The sequence below is a fragment of the Equus asinus genome, chromosome 5, assembly GCF_041296235.1.
Source record: "Equus asinus isolate D_3611 breed Donkey chromosome 5, EquAss-T2T_v2, whole genome shotgun sequence".
Classification (NCBI taxonomy): domain Eukaryota; kingdom Metazoa; phylum Chordata; class Mammalia; order Perissodactyla; family Equidae; genus Equus; species Equus asinus.
In genome coordinates this window covers 110,820,221-110,847,363 of record NC_091794.1, presented here as the reverse complement: position 1 = coordinate 110,847,363, position 27,143 = coordinate 110,820,221, and the positions used below count along the sequence as shown (strand labels likewise).

Sequence of the window (27,143 nt, the reverse complement as noted above, 5' to 3'; positions counted from 1 at the left end):
ATGGGAATGCTGAGGCACAGGGATGTGACTTGTCCGAGGGCATCTGATAAGCGCAGAGCAGGCACAGCGATTGAGCAGAGGCAGGGTCAGACGCTCTAGTGTGCTTACCTCCCCAGGCTCCTGGCTTCCCGGGGAGACCCCCGAGTTCTCACTGTGGACAGCAGGCCTCAGAGAATGGAGTCAGACCTGGTCCCAAGCAATTGTCTTCTGCCTTTTGTTATCATAAGTCATCATGGCAGGAGGAAAAAGGACAAGATGACAAAGGCAACCTCCTGTGGCTGGAGTTTCCCTCTCAGCAGGGTTTCTCTGGGGCTTGTGATAATGGCCTGGATCCCATCCGGCAGCCATCCCGCGGCAGTGTGACAGCCAGCCAGCCTTCCTGGGCACCAAAGGCACGCGTTAGCATGATCGTGTCCAGAACCAGGAGCTGTGAAATGCTCCAGGCCCGTAAATCATGGAAAACAAGGACATAACCTTGGTTCTTTCTGCACCATCAATACATTACCTAATTCAATCATAAAATGGAAGAGCAGTTCCATTTGTATAATTCCGTATGAAAAATCAGCAGATCTCTGCATTTTAAATGCTGCCTGCATAGCCTCTCCACGGGGACGAGTGAGCCTCCCTTTGATGGAACAAGTGTCAAGCAGAAAGGATATAAACAAGCCTCGTGTCACCACCTTCTGCGAGGACACTGATTTAGGGGATCTTTGAATGCCTTGCTGTGATGGTTTATTTGCAAATGGTCTGCAAGCTGCTAACCGTTTGTATTTCACAATTTGTGGGAGCCCAGTGGCAGCCACTGTCCTTACTAATAACACTGACGGGCCACCAAACCTGGCATCTTTGCCTCCAGGCTGCTGCTGGCAGGATCTCCTTCCAGGGACCAGGGCCCTGACCCCACTCCAGGGCTGCCTGCCCCACCCACCCAAGCAACGGACACACAGGCTCCATGAAGACCACTCCTTGTGCCATCTTAACGTGCGCAATGGGGACCTCTGCTCTGCCTCCACGGTGCACACCTGACTGGGGGCAGGTGCAGCTGGTGGCCTGTGGTCAGCCATCTGGTCAACCTGAGGCCATGAGGTTGAAGGTCTGCTTGCTTGGTCATCACAGCCTCTGCCAGTTTGGGGATGGCTGGAAGCATCAAGTAACAGAGGGACGCAGGTGGCCACTGAGGCCCGCACCAAATTTGGCAGGACCCCTTCCTTCAGGAGTTGCCCTCCGTTTTCCCCGGGTAAGCCAAGACGGGAGCCAGGATGGCAGGGCCTTTTCTTCTCCTGTGGGGTCTTCCACAGAAAGCACATGCAGGCACAGGCGGCTGGTGGTTGATAGTTGCCGAACTGAGGGTTTAGCCTCATTTTTGCTCCTTCCTTATAGCCAGTACGATCCCCTTTACTCAGCGACCCTTTATCAAATGGACACAACTGTGTTAGTGTCCTGGGGTTGCTGTAAGAAAGTACCACCGACTGAGGGCTCGAAACCACAGGAATATATCCTCCCACAGCTCTGGAGGCCAGAACTCCGAGATCAAGGTGTTGGCTGGGCCCTGCTTCCTCCAGAGGCCCTAGGGGAGAGTCCTTCCTGTCCTTCCAGCTCCTGGGGCTCCAGGGGCTCCTTGGCTTGTGGCCGCATCGCTCCCGTCTCTGCCTCCATCTTCACGTGGCTGTCTTCTCTGTCTCTCAAATCTCCCTTTGTCTTTCTCTTAGAAGGGCACTTGTCCTCCTGTTTTGGGCCCACCCGGATAATCCAGGATGACCTCATCGCCAGAACTTTAACTTAATCATGTCTGCAAAGACCCTTTTTCCAGATAAGGCCACATTCTGAAGTTCAGGGCGTTGGGACATGGACATATCTTTTTGGGGGCTGCCATTCAACCCATACAACCACATTGTCACATTGAGTGTCTACTGTGTGCCAGGGACCTTGTGTCCATCGTCCCTGTTCTTTCTAAAAACCCCACCAGGAGCTTCTGTCATTCATAATTTACAGAGGAAGAAACCGAGGCTCCCAAGGAGGCAGTCACACCGACGGAAGGCTGCATGGAGCAGCCAGGGAGCGAGCGGCTGAGCCCGATCTCACCCCGGGACTGCTGGGCTTCAAGGTTCAGATTCCTACCTTGATGACCCCGTCTCCTTCCTCCGATGGGAACTTCAAGGGGCGCTGGGTTCAAGCCCTTTCTTCGTTGAGAGTGGTGTGTAAGTCCCTAATTCGTTTGTGCCCCCAGAATAACCCCATCTCCAAAAGAGCACCCCACACACATGTTGGCTTTGGTAAGTCGATGGAACGGTAAACCCCAGTCGTTCTGGATACCTCCCCAGCTCTGAGGGGCAGGTAAGCCCGTGGCAGGCCCCCACTGAGCCTTCTTGTCGTGTGGCACCAGTAGGAATTTATTTCCTCATTGCCATCTACCAGTCTCAATGCCTACAGATAAAAAAGGAGATTAGCTTGGACGCCGGTGTGGAAAGACCATTGTTCCAGAATGTTTCACTGCTCTGCTGGCTGTGGTCAGGATGCCAGCCTGGGGCACGATGAGCCCTTGGTCTTTGTCCCCTTCAGCCTTCCAGAAGTCACCAGTTCCTCCGTTCCCTCAGTGAGACTCACTGGCTTGTATCAACCCTGCTTTTGGGATTCCAACTCCAGGTGCAGGGCAGTCTCCACTTCTGCAGAGGGATCAGAGCAGGCAGAGTCTGACCAGCACCATTGCTTCCTGCTGCCTGGCCCTGAGCTGACCGGCCCGCCACCTGTCAGCTGTCAGCCACGTCCCCCACGAGGGAGCCCTCCCATAAGTTCCAGGACTGAGAAAATGGATGGTGACAGCAGCCAGGAGCCCTGGTCCCTCCCTCAGACCCTTTAATTGGTATCTTCCTCCTAAAAGATGGCTGAGTGTCTGTCTGTCTGTCTCCCTTCTCTCTCTATGGAATCAATTCAATGAACATAGAAAAGTATTTAATTAGTTTTGCGAGGAAGATTGGCCCTGAGCTCACATCTGTGTCAGTCTTCGTCTATTTTATGTGGGATGCCACCACAGCATGGCTTGATGAGCGGTGTCTAAGTCTGCGCCCGGGATCTGAACCTGTGAAGCCCCGGCTGCCGAAGCGGAGTGTGTGAGCTTAACCACTACGCCACCTGGCCAGCCCTGAAGAGTATTTAACTTTTAAAACCCTAATCATAGTGAGAGTGTAGGATTGAGGGCTTGAAAAGCTCATGAAATCCACCATGGGCCCTCACCATGTAGCGGAATCCTGGGGAATTTATTTAGGGAAGCCAGGGATCATTGTTGCATTCTCCCACAATTATCTGTTGTCTCAGCTGAAATTCGGAGCTAGGTTCCCCTTAAGCCCAGCAAGGAAAAGGACAGAAATGCCACAGACCTTCTGTGGCCTCCACGTACCAATGGATGCAGCTGTACCACACCATGACCTGCGTGAGGTCAAGCCCGGGTAGGGCAGCCTGGTGGGCAGCCTCGGGGCTGGGGCTGGAACCCCTGGGGTTTGTGTGCTGGACCAGCTTCCCTGAGGTCTGAGTTTCCTGTTTGAATGGAAATAAAAGACCTAATACCTTTTCTGCGCTCCTCACGGTGGGGGACAGGGGTTCAGTGGTGCCAGGCGAGGTGAGCGTGTCTTACCTGAGGGCCTGGAGGGATCCGACACGGAGCAGGCCCAACGAAGGTGTGTTAGCCAGGGGGTGGACTGACTGATCCACAAAGAAAGGAGGGAAAACGGAGAGAAGAGAGGGAGGGACACAGAGAGAGACAGAGACAGAGACAGAGACAGGGAGAGAGAGATGGAAGCCCTGAGATGAAATGCAACATGGGAGAAATTTAAATACACTGATCGACATTCAAACATTGACTTGTTTAGTGAAAACACTCAAGGTGTAGCTTCTCACTTAAAAACAAACAAGTGATTAACTTGAAAATAGAATTCTGAAAAAAAAAAGGCCCTGATTCCATGTTTTTTCTCGTCATTTTCCTTGGCTGTGGAGATTCTCCACGTACTCGAATTGTATCAACTCACGAATTCAGGGGACGTTCCTAAGAACATCACTGCCCTTCCAAAGATGGGGAAACTGAGGCAAGGAGGCATGGGCCGGCCGCCCAGTCCTGTGGGTGCCTGGGCTCCCCTCGCAGGCCCCCGTCAGCCCACACCCATCGCAAGAGAGGCTCGTCTGGATGGGAGACTCTCCTGAGGCCGAGAGGCTCTCCTGGCACCTGGGGGAGGAAGGCAAGCATCCCCTGCCCCCATCACTCCCTTTAGGGGCGGCGAGGGCTCCTGGCCAATGCCGACATAGCAGCTCTGGTCTGGAACACTCTCTATTCTCTGTGGAATGTTCCCGATCATGTAGAGGGAGCAGAGCATCCAGAACAGCTCCTGGCAGAGTAAAGAGAGAGAGAGACACCGACATCCTTCTGCCCCAAAAGAGGTTTCAAAGACGATTACCGATAAATCAGAACATCGTGCCCAGTATGAATTCAACTGATTAAGGTGGTTAAATTGTTTTCCCTTGCCTAAGGGTTGCCCGATTAACAACCGAACAAGCAATTTGTTATACCTAAAATACCTATTTTCTGATCTAATGGCAAGATGAGTGGAGTCTGGCAGAGCCCACCCAGGGGCGGGCGGCGGCTGGGCCACCGAGGCCCAGGCCTGCTCTCCATGCGGAAGGTAGAAGGCATTCCTGGTGGAGTTTTGCACACAGCAGGATGACTACCAGACCCTCCACTACCCAGGCCCCTGGGGCGGCCCAGAGGATGGCACCCAGCTCTCTGTCCTGTGGATTCTGCCGGACGTGGTCGCCGTGCGAAGCTGGAACAAGATGCAGGATGAGGACGGGGGCCCGGGAGACCCGGGGCTTGGTTTCAGCTCCTTTGTGGGGGTGCACCTGGGTGGCTCCCTGGACTTCGAGCACTGGTGTCCTTAGCCGTGGACCACGATTGGGCCGTGAGCATCCAGCGCGAGCATGAAGGAGATGGTGCTTTCCACGCTGTCAGGTGCTCGCCACGCGTGAAGGACGGCTGTGAGGACCGTGGAGAGGCAGGGAAGCAGGACCGGTGGGAAGCACAGCTGCCGGGCGGGGGCAAGTCAGGAAAGGGGTTTGTTCTTTCTTGCTCTGGAAAGAGAAAAGGGGTTCCCGCCCCCGTCTGAGCTGCCGGGGCAGGACAGCGTCCGGATTTCATGGCTGCCCCCCATTGTAACATAGAACCTCTCCAGCTCCGGGCATGTGGGCCACCTGGTCACCCCGGGAGAATTGATGGATGTGTTTCCTGTTCTCCGACAAAGACAACCAGACTCGGCCCTTCCCTGCAGGAGCACAGAGTCAAGGGTGGGGCTCACCCCTGCCCATGGCTGGACCATGTTCCCGACTTCCTCCAGGAGGCCTGTAGGGGCTGCACCCAGCCAGACCAGCAGGAGGATTTCTGGGCTCTGAAATCGGCCCCTTCGTTGTCCCAAAGGCCAGTCCCCCAGGCAGGGATGGTCTCTACCCTGCCACCACCTCAGGGTCTGGGATGCTGAGCTGGGGCTGCAAAGCGAACCCTAATGTTCCCACCTTTACGACTTGCATGACCTCTGGTTTTAAGGACGGGAGCCCAGAGGAGCAGCAATTGGCAGCCCCCATGCCCACTGCCTCTCATCGCTGTGGATCCGCAACCAGGGCCCCATGTGCTGGAGCAGGCCCCTGGGAGAGGGGACGCTGTTCCTTCTGTGTGCGTCTCTGGGCCTGGTGGGCACTGGATGCAGTGCTGGTCTCAGAGAAACATGCTCGTCCCTTGTTAGTTGAGCATCTGCCAGGGGCCGGGTCCTGGACTGACCTCACTCTGTTTAATCCTCACCACAACTCCAGAGACAGGCATTTCAGTCCATTCTACAGATGGGGGCGCCGAGAGCTTAAGCAGCTGCCCAAGGCTGCACGGTCCACAAGGAGGAATGGAACTTTCCCGAGTTCTCCCGACACTCTAGGTCCTCGAACCATTTCTGGTAAAAGAGAAGTCTCCACTCTGCATGACTCAATTCCTCCTCAGGGGGCACGCCTGGGGCTGGGGACTCCCCGCCACTCTGGGCAGCCCTCCCTGCCTCCCTGCAGCTTTCTCAAACAAGGCTGGGGCTGGGTGGTGGGCTCAGGCAGGGCCCAATGACCGCCTCCCTGGGTCCACCTGTGGGCAGTAGGGCTTGGCCTCCAGAGGCTGTGGACAGAGTGCCCTGGGCTGCCAGTCCGTTAGCAGGGGCCAGCTGCCTGCTTGCTCTGAGAGTGCCGGGCACAAAGCAGATCTCAGGGGAGTGTACACGTGTCTTACTGGACACATGTCCTGGGCTGGCCACGGTGGGATCCAGAGAGGACAGTCGGGCGCCGGCTCTTGCACCCCATCTTGACCGCGAGCCCAAGAGGTATTGCAGGAGAATCCAAGAGTTAGCTGGCCTTCCGAGACGCCCTGGCTGATGGGAGCACCTGCTGGGTGCTAAAAGCAGGTGACCAGCTAACTGTGGTCTGGGGTCATGAGGGGACAAGGAAGGAGGGGAGAGGCCAGGGGGATGCGGAGGAGACGGGCAGGCGATCCCAACTGGGAGAAAGCCACAGGCAAGGGTTTCGAGGCCGGAGTGTGAAAATGCATTTGGGGAGAGTCTCGTAGAGGGGCCCCCTGTGGCCCCCAGATCCAAGCCTGCCCCTGCTTCCTCCTCTCAGGAGCCTGTGGAAAAGCCCAGCCCAGCCCTGTCCTGAGTCAGGCTTGGGGGGCATTGCGCGTGGGCCTGGTCCTGGCTGGCCTGAGCTTGGCAGGGTGGCCGGTGGGCAGAGGGAGTGAGAACAGCCTTGCCCCATGGGCTGTCTCCCTCTGCCTCCCTGCTGAGGCCGGACACAGCCCAGGGCTTCCTTCCAAGGAGGCCTTGCCCCTCCTTGTCAAGGACAACAGGAGGCCTGTGGGCAACAGCGGCGGTCCTCGGAGCTGGGCTCCAGCCCTGCACTCCTGTTACCTTCTCCTCCCGCTGCCTTCCTGGGGCTCGAGTGTGCTCCTGGTTTACGGGTGAGGAAACTGAGGCTCCGAGAGGGCCCTCCCCCTGCCCCGGTGCCTCTGCAGGGTCTGGCAGAAAAAGGGTCTTCTCTCCTGTGTGCCTGCTGCCCTCTCCTATCCTCCGCCTCCCTTGCTCAGCTCTTACCTTCCCACCGGCCCCAAACCTCCACCTCCACCTGGGAGGCACAGGGGCAGGTTCCCCAGGGGGAACTGGCGTCAGTGACTCAAGATTAGGGGGACTTTTAACGGCTTTGCTGGCCGGTGCCGAGGAAGCGCCTGCCTGTCTTGAAGGAAAACAGAGCACGAGAGGGGCTTTCTGGTCCAGAGAAAAGCCGTGGGCACTGAGGACCCCCAGGGGACCCGGGGCCGCCACTGCGTGTGGTCACCAGGATTGCACCCTTCGACATCTCTCCCCCAAATCTTCCTCTGGGAATCGTCCGCCAAGTGCATCTCTTCACCCTCTGCTCCACAAGGCAAAACAGCAGAGCCGTGGTGCCCAGGCCTTCGGGCCCAGAGCTGGGCCTGAACCCCGGGTGTGCAGATCACCTCTCCCTGTCTTATTGATGAGGAAACTGAGGCACAGGGAGGCGGGTGTCCTCCATCATCGTGTCATCATGGGACTCGCTGGGCTCAGGACAGTGAGAGCCCAGCCCTGCTCCTGCCCAGGCAGAGTGCTCAGTGACTGTTGGGGGGGTTCCTAATGTCCCAGCAAAAAGGGTGCCAAGAGTTCCCCTGCCCACCTTCCTCGCAGCCCTCCTGACCGCTGTTGGGTCTCCCCGAGTGGACTCCACAAACCAAACCACGGCATTCCTTCTGCTCGCCCCACCTCCTCTCCCCCGTAAACTTTGATGGGCATTCCAGACCCATCACCTCCTCCGAGCAGGCCCCCAGGCTCACCCAGACAGAGCTGAATCCACCCCAGCATGCTGACTGCCCTGCCTCTGGCTCATTTGTCGACTAAAATGCCTGTTTCCCCGAGTGGGCTGCGAGCTCCTGACTCGTCCGTTCGTTCACTCATTCACTCCGTAGATGATCGTCGAGTGCACGTTTGTGAGGAAGCCCGTGAGGCGTGCGCTGAATCCAGGAAGGCGGGGACGTTCTCTCCTCATTTCCACATCCCCTGCGCCCATCCTAGTAGTTGCTTAATCAATGGTTGTAGAATAATTGGATAAAAATAAAAATCAGGAAGCATAGTTAGCTTTAGTATTAAAGCGTAATTAATATTAAATAACAATCAAGCTTAATAAACGCCCACCTCAGCCTGCAATTTAGTTCTCCTTGCGCCGTCCCTCCTCCTCCACTGCCTTCGGAGGTCGGCCGGGCCAGGCTCCTCTCCCATTTTATGGGGAGAAACCTTCTGCGGAAACCCCAGCGAAGCCCCCGGGATGCTGCCAGGATGCAAAGACCCGCCGAATGGAAGCGAACGGGGGTGCCCCAGTGGTCACGGGGTACACAGGCAGGCGCTGGTGGAGGTGGACTCGGCTTCAGGGGAAGTCCTGTGGGGACCAGAAGAGAGGAAGGTAGAGGGAGGGGGTAGTCATGGAGGGCTTCTTGGAGGTGGTGTGAGGAGGGGCTAGGGATTAGAGGATGCCCAAGGATGGGCAAGGAGGGCTTCTTGTGGGTGGAGGGAAGGGAACGGGGCTAGAGGACGCCCTCCTTGGAAGGTCCAGACCCCCAACTCCTACTGGCTGCAAAGTGGCCCTTCCTCCCCCAAGTAAGGCTGGGCGCACGTGCATTGGGCACCAAGGGACTGAGAGAGGGAGAGAGAGTTGCCAGGTCGTGTCAGGAATGGTTAGTGCCAGAGGAAAATGAGCCCCCTGCCCTGAATCGGGGACAAGTGGAGGAGAGCGGACAGTCTCGGGGAGGAGATCCCCCGTGGGGCCCACAGGGTGCCCCTCCCTGGAGCTGCTCCTTTTGTCTCCAATGACTCTTTGGCCCCTGCAGCTGGGAGGAGCGGGCTGAGGTCCGTGTGCTGCATCTCCTTATGGTCCTCCCAGACCCAGTGGGCACCAGCCCCATCCTCACAGAGTGCACGCCCTTGCACAGTGTCCTCCGCTCATGGTGGGGAGGCTCCGAACCCATCCGGGAACCTTCATGGTCAGGGCCCCCTCCAGGGATGGTGGTCATGTGACCGTCCCAGAGCTGGCACCATTTCCTCTCTCCGGCAGGTGCAGGAAACTGAGGCTTAGAGAGGTCAAGTGACTTAAGTACTCATTCGTTCCTTCACTCACCATCCGTCCATTCCCTACACGAATCTCTGTGGGGTGCCTGCTCTGCCCGGGGGTCTGCGTGCTCATTGGAGAGACCCCGGTGAGGAAGGTGGCGCAGTGCCTGTTCTCCTGGCGGGTCAACTCCAGAGAAAATGAATAAGCAAACTAAGGAGGAGATGAGCTCGTGGGTTGCACAAGGGGGTTTCCTTTGGATTTGTGGAAACTCGGGTCATCTCCCTGGAAGGATGCTGAGAGGGAGGAGTGGTGCACCGTTCATGTAGGTTTTAGCGTTGTTTTGGTAGCTGGATGGAAAATGGATGGTGGGGAGCCAGCGTGAAGTGGGAGACGGCATGGAGTCAGGCAAGATGGCGACCTGGAGGAAGTGAGGGTGGAGACAGGGCTGGATTCAAGGCATGTGTTACAGCAGTGATTCTCAACTGGGGCAGCTGCGCCCCCCAGGGCCTGTGTGGCAATCTCTGGAGACCTTTTTAGTTGTCACAACTTGGGGGTTGCTATTGGCATCTTCTGGGGGGAGGCCAGGGGTGCTGCTGACCATCCCACAATGCACAGGACAGCCCCCCAACAAAGAATGATCCAGTCACATGTCCATGCGCAGAAGCTGAGAAGCCCTGCATGGCAGGGAGGAATGGACAGGTTCCACTGAGCACGTGTTGGGGGAGCCGGGAAGGAAAGGGTGGGATTTGATGGCCTTTAGATTTTCGACTGTGGTACCTGGTAAATTGTAGTGCCATCTGGGCATGCAAATGGGTGTGCCATTTTGAAGCAGGCAGGGCTTTTGCAGGGGCTGTGTTGAGTTCTGCTGTGAGCTGGCCATGAGGCTTGTTAAGCCTGGTCCAGATCTGTGAGGCAGGGTCATGTTTGGGAGTGACCCTTGCATGTACAGCATCTGGAGCCTTGGTCCTTGATCCCCTAGGGACAGAGTGAAGATGGAGATGAGCCCAAGGAACTGAGCCCTGGACACCTCCAGGTGGGAGCTGAGACAAGAGTAGCAGAAGGGGGAGGGGCCTCAGTCAGCTTGGCAGCCATCACAAAGCACCTCAGACGGGACCCACTCAGGGTTAGGGACGGGCTGGAGGTCCAAGACCAAGGCGTCTGCAGGGCTGGTTTCTCCTGAGGCCTCTCTCCTTGACTTGCACATGGCTGTCTTCTCCCTGTGTCCTCACGTGGTCCTCCCTCTGTGCATGTCTGTGTCCAAACCTCCTCTTCTTGTAGGAATGCCAGTCATGTTGGATTAGGGCCACCATATGACCTCATTTTACCACAGTCACACTGAGGTCCCGGGGGTCAGGACTTTAGCATATGAATTTGGGGAGGACTCAGTTCAGTCCATGACAGAGCCTCCGGGAGGTGGGAGGTCGACCCTGAGGGAAGACCCCACTTGGTGAGAACAGAGGGCAGCTGTTCTTGGTGCTGCCGACAGGTCCTGCCTGGTGACAGCCACGGCCTGCCTGCTGGTTTGCATCTGATGGTTGGAGGCGATCCTGACGGGTCTGTGGAACAGGGAGCTGGAAGCCAGGCCAGAGCATGCTGCGGTGGCGAGAGGGCGCCAGGGCAGCCCCTTTGCGGAAGAAACTGCCCTAAGGCCCACAAGCACAGGGTATTCTCGGCCCCGGGGGGCTTTCTTCACACCAGGGCAATGTTCCCACGAGGGGCAGCTCAGTGCCCAGACTCATGCCTAGAAGGATCGCAGCTTCTGTGGACAGCCCTTTCTCTCCATGCTCTTCCTGCCTTGAAACTCAGCCTGGCCAGTGGTCCCTAGGAGGCCATGACCTCTGCCCCCGCTCCAGCCTAAGGGCCAGCTTTGGAGCAGTGAGCTTTTGCCATGTGACTGTCTCATAGTTCTTAGTTAATGATGTTTAATGACACAACAAAAGGCCGTTGATTTCTGCAGAGAGGAGCCGTCCCAGCCCCTGGTAAGGGTGATGACCTGTGATGATAGAAGGTGGTGTGGTGACAGGTGGAGGTTGGACACATTTAGCTCTTGGCTCTGTCCCCAATCACCCCCCCACTTAACCGCTTGCCACCTTGGGCCTCAGTGTCCCCATGTTCACAGTGGGAATGGCCGTTCCTGCCCTGCCCGTATCTGACATCGTCTTTGGAGCATGGAGCTCAGATGCAAGATGGAGCTGAGATGTAAAGTCAGACCCGCTTGTCACAGACGCTGCAAGATAGAGCTGCCAATTCCAGGGAGCTTGTCAATACCCCATTGCCATGCGTCCTGGGGGACGAGAGGTGGAGAACTTTCCAGAGAATCATATGAAACCCACTCTTGAGTAGGGAATGCAGATCTACAACCCAGCCTCTCTTGGAAGTACCCAGAAGCTGGTCAGAGACTTCCACACAAAGCCAACCAGAGCTTGAAGCCAGGCGTCCTGGGATGGGGTGAGGGGTGGCCTCCTCCGCCCCTGGTCCCTCAGAGCCCGGCATTTGGGGACTTGGCTTGCCCAGGAAACAGAGGCCTTCTTCTCCCTTCAAGGCACAGCTGCTGCCCAGAAGCTCTGGGCTTCCTGGAAGTGCTATTACGCACCCTAGACGTTCCAGGAAGAACCCCCAGGACACCCACTCCCCAGGACGTCATCAGGATGGGTGATCTTGTCAGGAGTGCGAGTCCTGGCCCCTGGGAACCCCTTCCTGGTCCGCACGCAGGCCTGCCTCCCCTGGGTTCTTCTGGGAAGAATTTTCCCAGTTTTCTGTCCCCATACCAGTGGCAGCCGTTGTGTAAGGTTGATGCCATGCGTGTTTGTGGCCAAGCTCTGGACACTGCACTCGGAGACTCAGGCGAGATGGTGTGTGCCCGGCGGGGGCAGCAAGGACACTGGGTCTCCCAGCCGTCCCGCAAGACGAGGTGATGGGGGACCGGACAGGGGGCAGGGGGGACTAGTGTCTGTGTGCATGTGTGTTGCTGTGTGTGCACATGTGTGTGTGCCTCTGTGTGTCCATGTGTGTCTGTGTGGAGGCATGTGTATGAATGTGTGCATGTGTCTGTGTGTGCGAAGTGTCTGTGTATGTATATACCTGTGTGTCTGTGATTGTGTGTGTCTGTATGTCCCTATGTGTGTCTGTGTGTATATCCATGTGTGTCTCTGTGTCTGGGTGTGTGCAGCCATGTGTGTCTGTGTCCATGTGTGTATGTGTGTACCTGTGTGTGCATCTCCATGTGTGACTGTGTGTATCTCTGTGTGTGTCCATGTGCATCCACAGTGTGTCCATGTGTGTCTGTGTGGGTGTCTATGTGTGTCTGAGTATCTCTATGTGTGTTCGTGTGTGCCTGTATCTGTGTCTGTGTGGGTCTATGTTGCGTCCCTGTGTCCATGTGTGTCTGTGTGTGTCCATGTGTGTCTCTCTGTGTGTGTCCGTGCCTCTCTGTGTATCCATGTGTGTCCGTGTGTCCATGTGTGTCCATCGGTGTGTGTCTTTGTCCATGTGTGCCTGTGTGTGTGTATATCTGTATGTGTCTATGTCTATGTTGTGTCCCTGGGTCCGTGTGTGTCTGTGTGTGTGTCCATGTGTGTCTCTATGTGTCTCTATGTGTGTCCATGTGTGTCTCTTCGTGTGTGTCTGTGCCTCTCTGTGTATCCATGTGTGTCTGTGTGTGTCTGTGTCCATGTGTGTCCATCCGTGTGTGTCTTTGTCCATGTGTGCCTGTGTGTGTATCTCTGTATGTGTCTGTGTGTGTCTATGTCTATGTTGTGACCCTGGGTCCATGTGTGTCTGTGTGTGTGTCCATGTGTGTCTCTCTGTGTATCCACGAGTGTCCATGTGTGTCCATCCATGTGTGTCTTTGTCCATGTGTCCCTGTGTGTGTATATCTGTATGTGTCTGTGTGTGTGTCCATGCGTGTCTGTGTGTGTGTGCATCAGGGCACATGGAAGCTGCGTGTGGGAGTGCAGCTCAGAGATTAGATGGGAGCTGAGTCCCCTGCAGGACAGAGCTGGGAGGGGAGGTAGAAAGCCCATGGAAACCATCCGTGGTTCACACAGGAAGGCTTTTCTAGCTGAGATGCTGCCCCACATTTTCTCAGTGTACTTTTGAGGTAGTGAGTTCCCCATCACTGTTTGTGTTCAAACAGAGGCTGGGAAACCACTGACGGAGGTGGTTAGAGTGGAGATGTCTGCATCAGGCCAACCTTACCCCGGCTCCCTCTGACTCTGCACAGTGGACTGGAAACTTGCCGCCGAGTCGCTCTGCACCCAAGCCCCTGGGGGGAGGCAGGGCCGGGTAGCTACAAGGTGCATTCTGAGTACTGCAGGCCAGGGCTGGGTCCCTGAGGCACCACCGACTACCTGGTGACCTTGGGCAGGTGCGCTGACACCTCTGAAATGTCCATGCCCTCGTTGGTGACAGGGGGAGTGAGGTTGCCTCTCTCAGAGGGTGTGGACGGGGCAGATGGGACCAAACGAGGACCTAGGAGGGAGCTGGCTGGGGCGAGCACGCAGCACAAGGCCGTCGTAGCAGCCACTGCTGCTGCCCGGTGAGCCCGTCACACCCAGGGCGCTTCCCCAGGGCAGCGTGTCCACGGCCTCACCCACAGCCCTTTGGGACCTGCGTCCGGTGCTCTCCTGTCGGCTGGGGTTGGGCTCAGGTGGGGCGTCCAGGTAGGGGAGGAGCAGAGCCTCTCTTCTCCTGATGGGGACTTGGGAACTTCTGTAGCTGGAGACCAGACAGCCGTGCCCTACATTGTGGGATTTGCATAGATGACTTCGTGTCCTCTTGGCAATTCTAGTTTGTTTCCAGGTTACCATTTTCTTTCTTCCTTCCATGGATGAGGGGGTGTTAGCTAGATCATGGAGGAGCCCCTGACTGCCCCTGGATCCCCAGTCCCTCCACTCAGGTCCCCTGTGCCCCGTACAGGCCGCCAAGAGTCCCTTGATCCCCTGCAAAGGCCCCATTTCATCTCAGCCTCATTTACACTCAGGTCTAAAGGACTGAGGGGAGTGAATCATTTGCAGCAGGGTGTGGAGAAGGCTGGCTGAGGGCTTCTGGGCTCCCCAAGCCCCCTTAGGTAGATGGGTCTATTTTTGACTGTGTAGGGCTGGACCCGCCTTCTCCCTCCTTGTGCTACCCAGAATCGGCCAGTCACAGACTCAGAAGGACCTTCAAGGTCATCTCGCCTCTCTTCACCCCCAGCAAGCTTCCGAGTCTTTCCAGGTTCTTCGGCGGTTTCAGCTCCTTCACAGCGCCCACTCTGAGCTCTTAAACTGCCGATTTCATCTTCTTCCCGGTTTATCTTCTGGTGTGGGAGGGCCACGGTGCTCTAACTACACTGAGCCCCCCTGAGCAATCACCCTCAGGAAGGTGGGCCTGGAGACCAGTGGAGAGAACTGAGAGGTCCCAGCCTTAGCTGGTCCTGGGGGCTCCTTTGGCTGTCCCCGCTCTCTGTCACTGGACACACAGCTGCTGTGTCTTAACCTCCTGTGGCCAGAGTCCAGACTTCCTTTTCATTGCTAACAAGCATAGCCGGCCCTTTGCTAAGAGCTCTGCCAGCATCTTGTCATTGTTGCTCCCCTCGCACAAGGTGGGCGCATGACACCTCAGGAGACGGTGCCCAGGGGAGGTGAAGGGAGCTGCCCCAGGCCATGCGATTGGTGAGCTGGTTAGTGATGGAGCTGGACCTCGGGCGCGCATCCACCTGACCACAAAGCTTTCCCTAGGCCAGGTTGCTCGTCCTTCCTGGTGCCTCGGCCTCCCCACCTCCATCAAGGTCATTCTTTCCCCGTCTTTACAAACCCCAGGAGCCCGTGGAGCCCACCGCTGCCCTGCTCTTTTCACTCCGAGAGGAGGCAGCTCCTTGGCCGTTCTCCTCCATCTTCCTGGTTGGCTTAAAGAGTCCCTGGTGTGCGTACTGAGCTTCGTAAATACCGACATAAGAGTGGAAACAAAACCAAAATAGATCTTCCCCGTGAGGAAAGAGGGATGTCACTGGGCGTTTTGGAAGCCGGCGACATTTATTCTTCCGAGTCCACTTTTCAGGGACAAGACTATCAGTAATGAGCTGTGTGTCTCCAGGAGAGCGTCTCAGATGCTCGGAATGCATATTTCTCAACCTAAGAGGGACGGTGGGACAGTTTTCAAAACCGGGAACCTTGGAAAAACACAACCTTCCTAGAACCAGCTTCTCCCAGCGGCTGGGTATCTACCTCCTTCAGCATCCCCTGCTTCCGGTTGCATTTTTAAGAGACTTCCTCCCAGAGAACACAGCCGCTATCTTGGTAGTTTCCTCTCTTCTGCAAGATGAGAGTAACAGCAGCTCTTCTCTGAGGGTTGCCGTGTGAACGGCATGAGACGATGCCTGAGAAACACTTCGCCCAGCACCTGGCGCGGCTGTCGCGCAGTCCACGTGGCTTCCCGCTTTCATGTTCCACTCCATCCTTTCTCTCCTTGCTCAGTAGTCCTCCATTTAGTTTTCATAAATACGCTCTTGTGCAAAACTCCTGTCTTTTCACATGAGTGGGTCAGAACTTTCTCATGAGCATCTTCCGGCCTGACAATGCTGGCTGAGGCAGCTGGGCTCCGGAAGGAGAAGCGACGTGTGTGTTTATGCCCTGCCCGGACCCCTGTTCTGAAGGGTCACTGGGCATCAGGCTGCCTGCAGCCTCCCTGCTCTCTCCACCACCCCCATCCTCTATCTTGAGTTAAAAAATGGACATAAGGCAGGATTAAATCTGGTCCCAGTGAGGAACGGGTGATGTTCAGCTCTCAAGCTTGAATGCCCCAGGGAGCTCCCGAAAACTACTGTTGCTGGGTCTGGTCCCTTGAGATGCTGACCGGTGGGTCTGTGGAGGGGCCCGGCTCTCAGTGTTTTGAAATCTTGCTCTCCCAAAACCAGGTGGTTCTCACGTGAGGCCCAGACTCAGAATGTCTGCTGAGGGTTTGCAGAATCGTCTGTGCCTCTCCAGGGCCTTCTGAGATTCTTTGTTCTGAGTCGACTTTAGTTGGGGGGGGGTGGGTACTAGACAGTAGGATTCTAGTCCAGCTGCTATTAATGCCCAGCTTTGCCAAGTCTGTTCCTGTGCCCAGGGGAAGATGGAGAGGACACAGGCTTTACTGTAAGATGGGCTCGCTCGTGCTGGGGTCTCACATCCTCGTCCCCACCTGCAGAGGAAGCATGTGAGGGGGAGACCTGGGTACCTGGCGGACCTGGGCAGGCCAGCCAGCCACTGGGGTAGCTGCTGGTCACATCGTGGGTGCTGCCCAGAGAGGGCACAGACGCCATGTAGGAGGGACAGCTGAGCTGGGGGGACATGCTAGGCTGGAGACACTTCATGGGGCAGCTGGTCCTGGATGGCCTGCCCGCTGTCCCACTGCAGAATGGCTGCAGGAGGGCATCAGGGACCAGGCTGAAGCAGCAGGGGCTGTAGTGTCAGACACGCAGAAGCCCTGCTCCCCACTCCCGGGAGAGAACATTCCCACCCACAGTGTTACCCACCCACTGCTTGTCACCACTTCACTCCTCCGGAACGCTCGCGGGCACGTTGCCCAGGCAACCAGAACGCCAGCGTTGCTATCCTTCAGTCTCCTCAAGCACCTGCGAAGGCTGTCGAGTGACATCCCCCGTGCCTCTGAGTTCTGCAGACACCCTGCTCCAGAGCTCTCAGGGAGAGGAGGCGGGCCCCTCGGCACCGTCCATGGCCACGAGCGAGTGCAGAGATCACAGCTAACATTTGTGAGCACTTACAAGGAGCAGAGCCTAAAGTGTTCACCATAGAGTCCCTGTGATGCCCTGGTGTGGGTACCCATGCTCACCTTGTTGTACAGGTAGGGAAACTGAGGCACAGAGAGGTTATTTGGATTGCCCAAGCTCATGCAGCTAGCAGGTTGCAGTCCAAGACTGGAAGTCAGGCAGCCAACCGTGAGCCCCTCGTGTCACCACCACACCAGGCCCCTCTGGGGCACATGTGAGTCAGTCATCACTGAGTCTCTTTGCTCTTGGGGATACAGATGGTCATTCCCACCTTGCCAGGCCCTGGGAGGAGCAACCACACGTGTGCAAGAGGGTTTCTCGGCCTCAGCCCTGTGGACCCTCGGGGCCGGGTGAGTCTGGCGGCGGCGTCCTGTGCACCATAGGATGTTTTGAAGCATCCTTGGCCTCCCCCACTAGATGCCAGCAGCAATGCCCTTCAGCAGCCCGAAACCAGAAATGTCTCCAGACATTGCTGAACGTCCCCTGGAGGCACAGTCACCCCAGATGAGGAGCATCAATGTATATAAACACGCCGTGTAAACCCTCAGGACCACGGAGATGGTACGGCTTATTATCTTCTGCAGAAGCGTGCAAAGCAATTCCCTGGGCCCCACAGGGCCCTGATGCTGTGTAAGGTTGGGAGGGGGCCGTGCAGTAACACCTGCCGAGGTCCAGTGCCCACCCCACATCTCCCTGGGCAGAGCCACCGTCCAGGCTGTGGAGTCACCACCATTATGAGTACAGAGGTTCTGGTTTGGCTCTATTTTCTGTGTCCAGTATGTTCCTGGTCCCACAGGCCTAGGATTGTTGGGACCTAGTTCCTGAGCACAGAGGTTTTAAGTCCCTGAGTTCTGGGCTCTGGGTCCAGGTCCGGTGCTGGCTTGCTGTGACTCCAGCCCAGCCCCTTCAGTGGTGGGTCTCACATTGGCGCCCTTAGGGTGTGAGGGTTTGGGTTGGCAACACCCACCTCAGATGCTCCACGAGAGAAGGGTCAGTCAAGGGGCCACTCTCCCTTTGCCTCGCCCACTGCTTCTCACACAGCTTGACCGTGGAGCCTGAGCTGCTCGCCCCGCTCGGGTCCCAAGCACCAGCGGGTGGAGGACCTGGCTTCGGGGTGGGCTGCACCAAAGACTGTGGCTCTTCCTTCCAGCCAGGACATCCTGCGATTCCCGGGGAGGCCAGTGGATGCCAGCAGGGCAGTTAGGTGGGTGCACGTTTGGTGTGGGCTGTGATGTGATGACACACTCCTTGGGCTGACCCTCGCCCTGGGGGCCATGTTACAGCCTCTCTGCAAGGTGCTGGCCCTCGGCCGCCCTGGAGTGGGCGGGAGGCATCACCCCTGGTTCACTCAGGCTTGAGCGCCTCCTGGGCTGGGACCCTGGAGTGAGGCTTGCTCTCGTGAGGGAGGGTGCTAAGAGGACCCTGGAAGCCCGTGGCTGAACCCCATGCTCCAGGAAAGAGAGTAGCCAGAGACTTCTTGTCCTTCTGGAGATTTCTGTCAGGCACTGCTCCTTCTCTGTGGGTCAGATATCACCTGTGCACCTGACATCCACCGGGGCTGTGGAAGATGGAGCCTTCTAGATCACCGAAGTGCCTTCCCTGAGAGGGAGGAGCTGTTAGTCACGTAAGTCACGAGGGGGAGCGTGGAGCGGCTCTGACGGGACACTCGGCGACATCAGGCTGCGAGCACCGTTCAGGAGAGTCCCGGCCCCATGGTTTTTCATTAGGAAAATGGCACCTGTGACTGCTTTCCAGAAGAGAGTGTGTGTTCCATACCAGTGCTGGGGACAGAGACGGCGAGACTGTGGGACTCTGAGTAGGGAGGGTAGGTCTCTGCTACCTCTTGGGGGACACGCTTGAAAGGAGGCACCTGAGTGTGTGTGGGCGCCAGGGATCCCCGTGTGGAGGGCAGAGACAGACGTCTGCAGCCTTGGGAGATGGTATCGCTCTCTCCTGGGCAGGGGTGCCAGAGAGCTCGGAGTGGCATGGGGTCAGGGGGACAATCTGGGGGTGACAGGCCTTTTCTGCACCAGGCACTAAGATCTCCTTTCCCCCAGAAAAGCAAAACCCTCTTGCTGATGGAATGTTCATTTCAGAGGAGGACAAGGGATGAGAGGAAGGCCCCCACCTGGAGCTTTACTCTGCCCAAAGGTGAGGGGCTGAGCGTGGCCTCCACTGGCCCCTCTGTCACAGCCTCGGGTCTGGGATTCGTTCTCAGCAGGCTCACTGCCAGCTCCATCAGTCCAGGACACAGAGCCTGCCACCCCTTGGTCGCATCTTTGCAAGGAACAGAGTATCACGTCGTGTTCTAGGAGAAGGTGGCTCTGAACGTGCCCGAGAGCCAATCTCTGTGATGACTCCCTCCCAAGTGCCCCTCCAGCGCCCCGGGGAGAGAGTTCCAGGGCCGGACACGCCGCTCCCCACTGTCAACCGGCACCCTGGGAACAGAGCCCCAGGGCCAGACACGCCGCTCCCCACTGCCGGCCAGCGCCCCGGGGAGAGAACCCCACGGCTGGACACGCTGCTCCCCACTGCCAGCTGGCACCCCGGGAAGAGAGCCCCAGGGCCAGACACGCCGCTCCCCACTGCTGCCCAGCCCCCTGGGGAGAGAGCCCCAGGGCTGGACACGCTGCTCCCCACTGCCAGCCAGTGCCCCAGAAGCACTCGGAGCTCAGGTTTCAAGGAAAGAGAAAGTGGTGCCTGTCATCTACCCTCTGCTCCATGTGGGACCGTTACTTCCTCAGATCCGTCCCCTTCCATTTCCTCCGGCCTGTTCTGGCTGTCAAACAGGTGAGTTAAGAAGAGTTAAGAAAGAGTGGGTGCCCCCCACCCCACAAGAGTGTGCCCTGTACTTAGTGATCTGCATCCCAAGGTTAGCGTGTGGGAAGGGACACCTGGCGAACAGGACCTCAGCCAGGTGGCCACGGTCAACATCAACAGTGGCAAGTCGTGTTGATAGCAGGGACCCATGAAATGATGGGATGAGAAAAACCCGTTACCCCGTCTCACCACGAGAAAAGCAGCAGACGGATCACAATAGAGGGACAGTCAACAAAATCGTGGACCAGCGCTCCTCAACTGTCAAGGTCCCGCAAAACAAGGACAGTCGGAGCAGCTGTCACAGCCCAGAGGAGCCTAATGAGACATGACGACTGGATGTCACGTGGTGTCCTGGGTGGGCTCCTGGAAGAGGAGAGGGTATTAGGGAAAAAGTAGTAAAATCCGAATAAAGCACAGAATTTCATTAATGGTAGCAGACCTGTGTTTTCCCTTAGCTGCGACAAATACACCAAGTGGCGTAGGGTGTTATCTGCAGGGGGACCCGTGACAAGAGGACACAGGAACTCTCTGTGCTCTTTGCAGTTTTCTGGAAATCTAGAACTGTCCTGAGATGACAAGGTTATTTGAGCAAACAAACCAATGGAAGAGGAGTGGGATGGGGAAGTGTCTGGCCGTTTAGTCATGCCAAGGAGGGGCAGGGGGACTCCGCAGGATCCCTGGGCCCCAGGTGAGGGGGCGTCCATGTCTGCAGGCGCAGAGTGTCCACAAAGGATCACGGACTCACATGAGCAAACCGAGTGTGAGAAGCTCTCCGTGTCTCTTCTGCTTGCATCCGTGGTGTCATTTCCATCTGTCCCCTGTCGATTATTGATCACAGACACACACATGTTCGACGGCAAGAAGACCTCAGAGCTCACCTGCTCCAACTGTCTCATGTGAAGGATGGAAAAGCCGGGGCTTGCAGAGTGGAAGCAACAGGCCCACGCTCAGGCCGACTTTTCCATCAAACAGAATTGTTCTCCCGGTGGCTTGTTCCCCGAGCCAGCTGATGGCAAGCCCAAGAGCAGGCCCTCTGGGGGCGGGGGGTCTTCCTCAGCCATCTAGTGCTGGGGTTGCACGTGGGGTGCCCGTCACTGCCCGTGGCAGGGCTGGGACGGACTGGCTGTCTGTCGGACATCTCTGAGGTCCTGCCCCGTCCGGGCGATTCCGAATGGCCTCTGGGCCGTGCAGTCCCCAGGCTCCTGCGTGAGCTCCCGGCCTGGCCAGCCCAGGGCCTCATCGCCCCGGTGCTCTGGCAGCTGCTTGCAGGAAGCAGCCCTGCAAACCTCGCCCTTCAGGGAAAAGTGCAACCTTAAGTGGAAGCGATGTCTTTGTCTCCTTAAATTGACAGAGATTTTCTTCTGTGAAGGAAATATACAGAAGGTAGCGAGTTGAATCTCAATTCACTGAATCTTATTAAACTGTTCTTGGGAAAAAAAAAAGATTTCAATAAAAATTTAAAAGGAAGAGAAGCAAGAATGCTACAAACTAGGAAATAAAGTGAGATGGAGCGGTAGTTCTCAGTTTGGAAGCAATCCTGTGGGGAGGCGGGCGAGTCTGTTCTTCATTTGAAAGTCTGGGCCAGGATGCTGCCGAGTGGGAACCAGCCCCGCCCAGCCTGCTCAGGGTGTGGACATGGGCCCTTGGGCGCTCCAGCGAGGGGCGAGCCCCAGTGAGGATCATGTGGACGGATCCAGACGTCTCCGTGGCGCCATCATTGCAATGTGCCCGCAGCTCAGAGGCCCCTGTGGCCTTGGCATCCTTTCCTCCCTTCCCCCTGCAGGGCCAGGGCCCAGGTTAGGACTCTGTGCAACGCACCCCAAACTGGTCTCTCCACTACCCTCCACACATCCACTTCTTGAGATAGAACCTACCAACCCTAACATTCACCTTCAGTTCAGCAGTTTGCATGTATTCACAAGGATGTCCAGCCGTCATCAGTACTCATTCCAGAACACTTTCATCGCCCCCTGAAAGAAACCCTATCACCATGAGCAGTCACTCCCTGTTCCCCCCAGCCCCAGATCCTGGCACATACTGATCTATATTCTGTCTCTACGGATATCTCTGCTGCCTCTGGGCATTTCATGTAAATGGGTCATACGACAGGAAGCCTTATGTGTGTGGCCCCTTTGACTTCACACCACGTTTTCAAGGTTCACACACGTTTTAGCACCTGTCAGTTCTCTTCTTTTCATGGCTGTGGGGGTGGACCACATTTTCTTTATCCGTCCATCAGTACTGGACGCTGGGTTGTTTCCACTTTCTGCTATTATGACTGATGCTGCTGTGAACACTCATGTACCCAGTTTTGTGTGGACGTATATTTGTACCCAAGAGTGGGATTTCTGGGTCGGCGGTAACTCTAAATCTTTGAGAAACTATCAGGCTTTTCCACAGGGGCTGCACCATTTCGCGTTCCCACCAACAATGTCTGAGCGTTGTCGTCTGCCCACATCCTCACCAACACTCGGAATTGTCTTTTTGCTTGTAGCCGTCCTGGTGGGTGTGACGTGGGGACATGTGCTTAAGGGGTCTGTGGATGCCCCAGAGTTTTCGGGGAGCTGACACCGCCTCTGCCTGCACCGTGGCCTGGCCTCCTTGGTGTGTCACACGCCAGCTCTGATGGTTAGTGGTGTTGTCGACAGCCAAGGGGCCTCCCTCCTGTGGGTGTGTGGGGTCCTCTGCCATCTTAGGACATGGCTGATGGCACCACGATGCCTTCCTGGGGTGAGAGGACCTGGGAGTGGTCCTCCGAGAACCTCTTAATCAAGAAATGAGGGTAGAATTAGGGGCCTCCCAGGGCTGTGCTGAGCGGGGTCAGATGGAAGAGCGTTCCTGGGGTCCTGTGTGGTTTCCGGGTCAGCTGGAGGGATGAGGACAGAAGCCAGTTGTTGTCCCTCATGCGGTCCTTCCAGATGTGGCTGAATCTCCTTGTGCCAAGATGCAGCCTCACCAAGGAAGTCCCCACCTGAGGCTCAGGACGGGGAAGGTCCAGATCGCACATTTGGCCGATGGGCCTGGTGACAGAGCAGAGGGTGTGGGGCCTTTGACCCCTGTAAAGAGATCAATGGTGGGTCCCCTGCAGGCCGTGGAATTGGCCCCTGACCTCCCTGTGGGAGGGGCTCTCTCAGCCCACCCTCCACCCCTGGCAGGGCCTTTCCTGCCTGCTGCGGCTGGGGTGGAGCCTCTGTCCTGACTTGGCCACCTGCCCTCCTTATTTTCCCTCTCCGAACAAATCCATCACTTTAGAAAGGAAGAACCTGGACTTGAAGAGGAGACGCAAACCCAGCTCTCGCTGCCGTTGCCATCAGTGGGGTTTCTGCGTAACAGCTGAGTGGCGTGGAAATGAGGGGGTTTCTATGGTAACCAATTACAGCTCATGATTGGTGACAAATGACAGAAATATCCTGTGTGTGAAGTTATGCTGGGGCAGGCAGGACAGGCTCAGGTGCTGCGGTTTTAATTTCCTGGGGCGATGTTTCTCCAAGTTCTGACAGCAGGCGGGTTTGCACGCGGCTGTTCTTTATTCAGCCTGCCTGGGGGGGCCTGCTAGTACCCTGCGGGCCTGGGGGGATCTGAGGGGGTCTGGTGAGGCCTGGTGGTACCTGGTGTGGCCTAGTGAGGACTGGTGAGGCCAGATGGGGCCTGCTGAATCCTGGTGTTGCCCAGTGGTGGCCACTGGTCCCCTCTGGTCTTGGGCTCCACGGCCACTTGAGCAGCGTCTCGTTTCTCCGAGGCAGCGCTCTGTCCGGTGTGCAGAGCCGTGGGAGAAGCAGAGGCCTAAAGCATCCACCCTCGGTCTCTGCGGCCTCAGAGTTGCTGCCCTTAGCTGTGCAGGGCAATTTCACCCTGACCTAAATTTCTGTGTGCAGTGATGGGGCGGCCCCAGTCCCTGCCCCGAGCCTGCCTGGCTGTGCGGGGAAATTGCACCGCGACAGAAGCCTGCGGGGGCATTAGCATAATGAGCAATTCCTAATTTTTGCAGTAAAGCACTTTCATTCTGATTAAAACGCTGGGGCCTTGTTATTTGGGGATTAGTCCTTTTTGGTAATTAGCGCTCATTAATGCAAGTTTCTTCCTTTCCACATCCTGGTGGCCGGCGGGAGCGGCACAGACCTCAGTGTCAGCACGAGAGGGTCAGCCCCACAGGGCCTCAGTGCAGACTGCGGAGGGGAGCACACACACGGACACACCCACGCCAACACTCACACACATGCCAACACACTCACCTCACAGTCACACACTGACACACACTCAAGCGCCAACACACTCACTCACACGCTGATGCACTCACACCCACTGTACGCTCAGTCTGTCACACTGACACACGCTCATGCACTGACACACTCACACATGTACTGATGCACATGGACATACCCACACAGACTCACACTGACACACAGACACACACACCAATGTGCATTTCTGAGACACACCCCATGCGCACACTCACACAGTGACGCACACACACTCACTGATTTAGTCCCTTTTCAAGTCACATGACGCCTTATACGGAAAACCTGCCAAACTTCTTCTCGCGGGCCTGGGGGGAGGAGGAGCTCTTCTGCTGCGGTTCTGTGCACCAAACCCCTCGCCCACCCCACCCACAGCAGTCACCAAGGTTCTGGGCTTGTGTCAATTTTCAGACATGATGTTGGTGACAAGCACTGACTTTGAACGCGCCTGTAACCAGGCCTCGATCCTCTGAGCTGCTGGGAGGGGAGCATGGGCCGGCTGCTAGCCTTCCACAGGTCCGCCCCCCACACCCTGCATTCTCAGGTCGCTCCGAGATCCCAGGAGGCTGCACCCTCCCCTGCAGCCCGGCCCTCACCCTCACCAGGCTCTGCAGGGTCTGCCCTGTCTCCAGCCTTCCAGGGGCTGCGGAGGTACATGAGTGGGGTTCCAAGGGCGCCTGCACTGAAGATGAATGGGGTGCGGGACCTCAGTGGGACAGGGGTGGGACGTCAGCGGGACAGGGATGGGACATCAGCAGGACAGCCCTGGGCAGAGCGGGAGCATCCAGAGACTTTCAGCTTATCCACAGCAGGTCTCAGGTTCCTGAGCAAATCCAGAGGAGGCCGAAAATAAGAAGCTTGCCCCATGTACAGCGTTTGAAAACAAGCCTGCTTCAAAATATGCATATTCGACTGAGATGCCGGGGGAGGGGAGAGGGGGGCGCACAGAGCACAGAGCACATGCGTGGCAGGGGCTCCGGAGAAGCCTGGCCTGGGCGCCCACGGGATGTCTGGCACGGTGACCCTCTGCCTCTCCAAACATCAGGAGAGGTGGCGCCCTGCTCAGAGTCACCCGCCTGGGGCTGGGGAACTTCTGTGACCTAGAGGACAGCGCCGGCTTCTGGCCCGAGGTGTAGACTGCTTTCGGGCTCTGCTGTCCCCTCGCCTTGTGTCCTCTTGGTGCCTCGGTTTTATTCTGGGTGTAAGCAAAGCAGAGAACGGAAGCCCTTTGAAGCCATCCTGTCATCAGTGGGGGGTTTTGAGGCTCGGTGTCCCTCCCGTGCAGTAGACTGTGTGTTAGTGACCAGCCGTGGGGGCTGCAAGCTCCTGGGAGGAGCCTGAGCTGCAGGCCGGGCACTGGCTCTTGCGAACACACAGTCGGGACTGTTCTTTCAAGATGCTGGTTAATAGATCGCACTTAAGGAGCCTTTGAAATGAACTAATGAAGGGTTCAGTTCCCCTCTGAAGTCAGAGTTCAAGCTCCTTACAACAAGAGAGTTTCTTTGTCTCGGTGGGGGGTGGACAGACGCCCAGGCAGAGCCCGCCCTGCGCCCCACGCTGACTGACGCTGTCTCTCTCTTCCACGCAGTTCCATGTGCATCCGCTGGCCGGGCTGCTCCCTCGGAAGCCATGCTTGGATACTGATAGCCATGTTTCAGCTCGCCATGGATCTGCCCACGTGTGAGTCCCTGGGCCCCGGCCCCGAGTTCCGGCTCCTGCCGCGGCCGCCGCACCGGCCCCCCCGCCTGTGGAGTTTTAAAAGTGGACAGCCAGCCCGGGTCCCCGCGGCGGCGTGGAGCCCCCGGCCGCCCCGCGTGGAGCGCGGTCACGGGCAGCTGCAGAGCCCCCGCACCAAGCGGGCGCACAGACCCAGGGAACAGGTGGCCACCCTGGTGCCCAAAGGGGGGCTCACCAAGCCCCCAGCTGCTGCAAAATCCAGCCCTGCCCTCAGCTCCTCCTCCTCGTCGGCAGCGTCCCCGGCAGGCAGCGGGGCCACCACGGACCAGCAGGCCCTCCTGCGGAGGGGGAAGAGGCACCTGCAGGGGCCTGGGGTCAACAGCTTCGACTTCCGAGGCAGCAGGCCCACCACAGAGACGGAGTTCATTGCCTGGGGGCCCACGGGGGAGGAGGAGGCCCTAGAATCCAACACATTTCCGGGGTTTTACGGCCCCACCACCGTCTCCACCTTCCAAACACGGAAGACAACTGTGGCCACCACGACCACCACCACCACGGCCACCACGGCCACTTCCATGACACTGCAGACTAAGGGGGTCACCGAGCCCCTGGACCCCAGGAATAGGATCCCAGTTGGGTTTAGCACAACGGAGCCTTCCACCAGTCCCAGCAAAGACAAGCCCCCGCGGATTCTGGGGGAGACCTCAGGTACGGCCCTCTCTCTTTCGGTTGGGTTCACTTGTGGAGGGGAGGGATGCTGAGCTGTACCTGCATGATGCTACCTGGTGGGAATCTGCCTTTCCCATTGGCAGAAACTAAGACAACAACGAAGGGTGAGAGCTGGGTGTGGGACCTGGGGAAGCATGGGGCGTTGTGTGTCTGTGAACTTGCACATGGGTGCATACTGGCAAATATGGTTGTGCTCTAGGAGGAGGAAGCCAGGCTGCTCTGGCTGCTGGGAGAAAAAGGGAGAGCCTCTGTCCTTAGTCGGGGGCTGGAAGTGGATGTAGTGCCCGCCATGCCCATGTTGGGGGCATCTGAGCCCCACCAGACACACGGCCGCATCTTCCCAAATGGGGGAGCTTTGTCGTCTGGGCCGGCCTTGGGAATAAGATGTGGGCACATCTGCTGAGGGAGTTAGGGGCCATGTGGGGTCTTCAAAACCTTCAAGGGTGTGGCCCTAAGGAGGAGCAACTGCCAGATTGGTCCAGAACTAGGAATCAACTTGAGCAGCAGGAGAGAGTGAGGTCAGGGATGCGGAGGGACTTCCTGTGCTGTTAGCTGAGGCTTCGTGGACTGACTCAGGCTGGGGAGTGAGTGTCTTTCCCCAGAGGCCCGTTGGGAGGTGTTTGGAGGACGCAGATCAGAGGGAGTGGCTGTGGCTCTTCTGCCTCCGTTATTCCAGGTGCATGTGGATGACTTCTTGGCTTTGACATATCTACTGCCATGTAGATACTCATTTTCCTTTCTCCTCCTTTACCTTCTCCTCC

The 27,143-nt window shown here is 57.3% G+C and overlaps 1 protein-coding gene across 1 annotated transcript in view; it reads left to right on the top strand.

The window, feature by feature from the left end:
- AJAP1 (adherens junctions associated protein 1) overlaps positions 1-27,143 on the top strand; it is a 127,326-nt gene that overhangs the window by 34,709 nt on the left and 65,474 nt on the right. Inside the window, exon 2 of the mRNA XM_044769541.2 lies at positions 25,565-26,361. Coding sequence (XP_044625476.2) covers positions 25,565-26,361 — 797 coding nt within the window. The remainder of the gene's footprint in view (positions 1-25,564; positions 26,362-27,143) is intronic.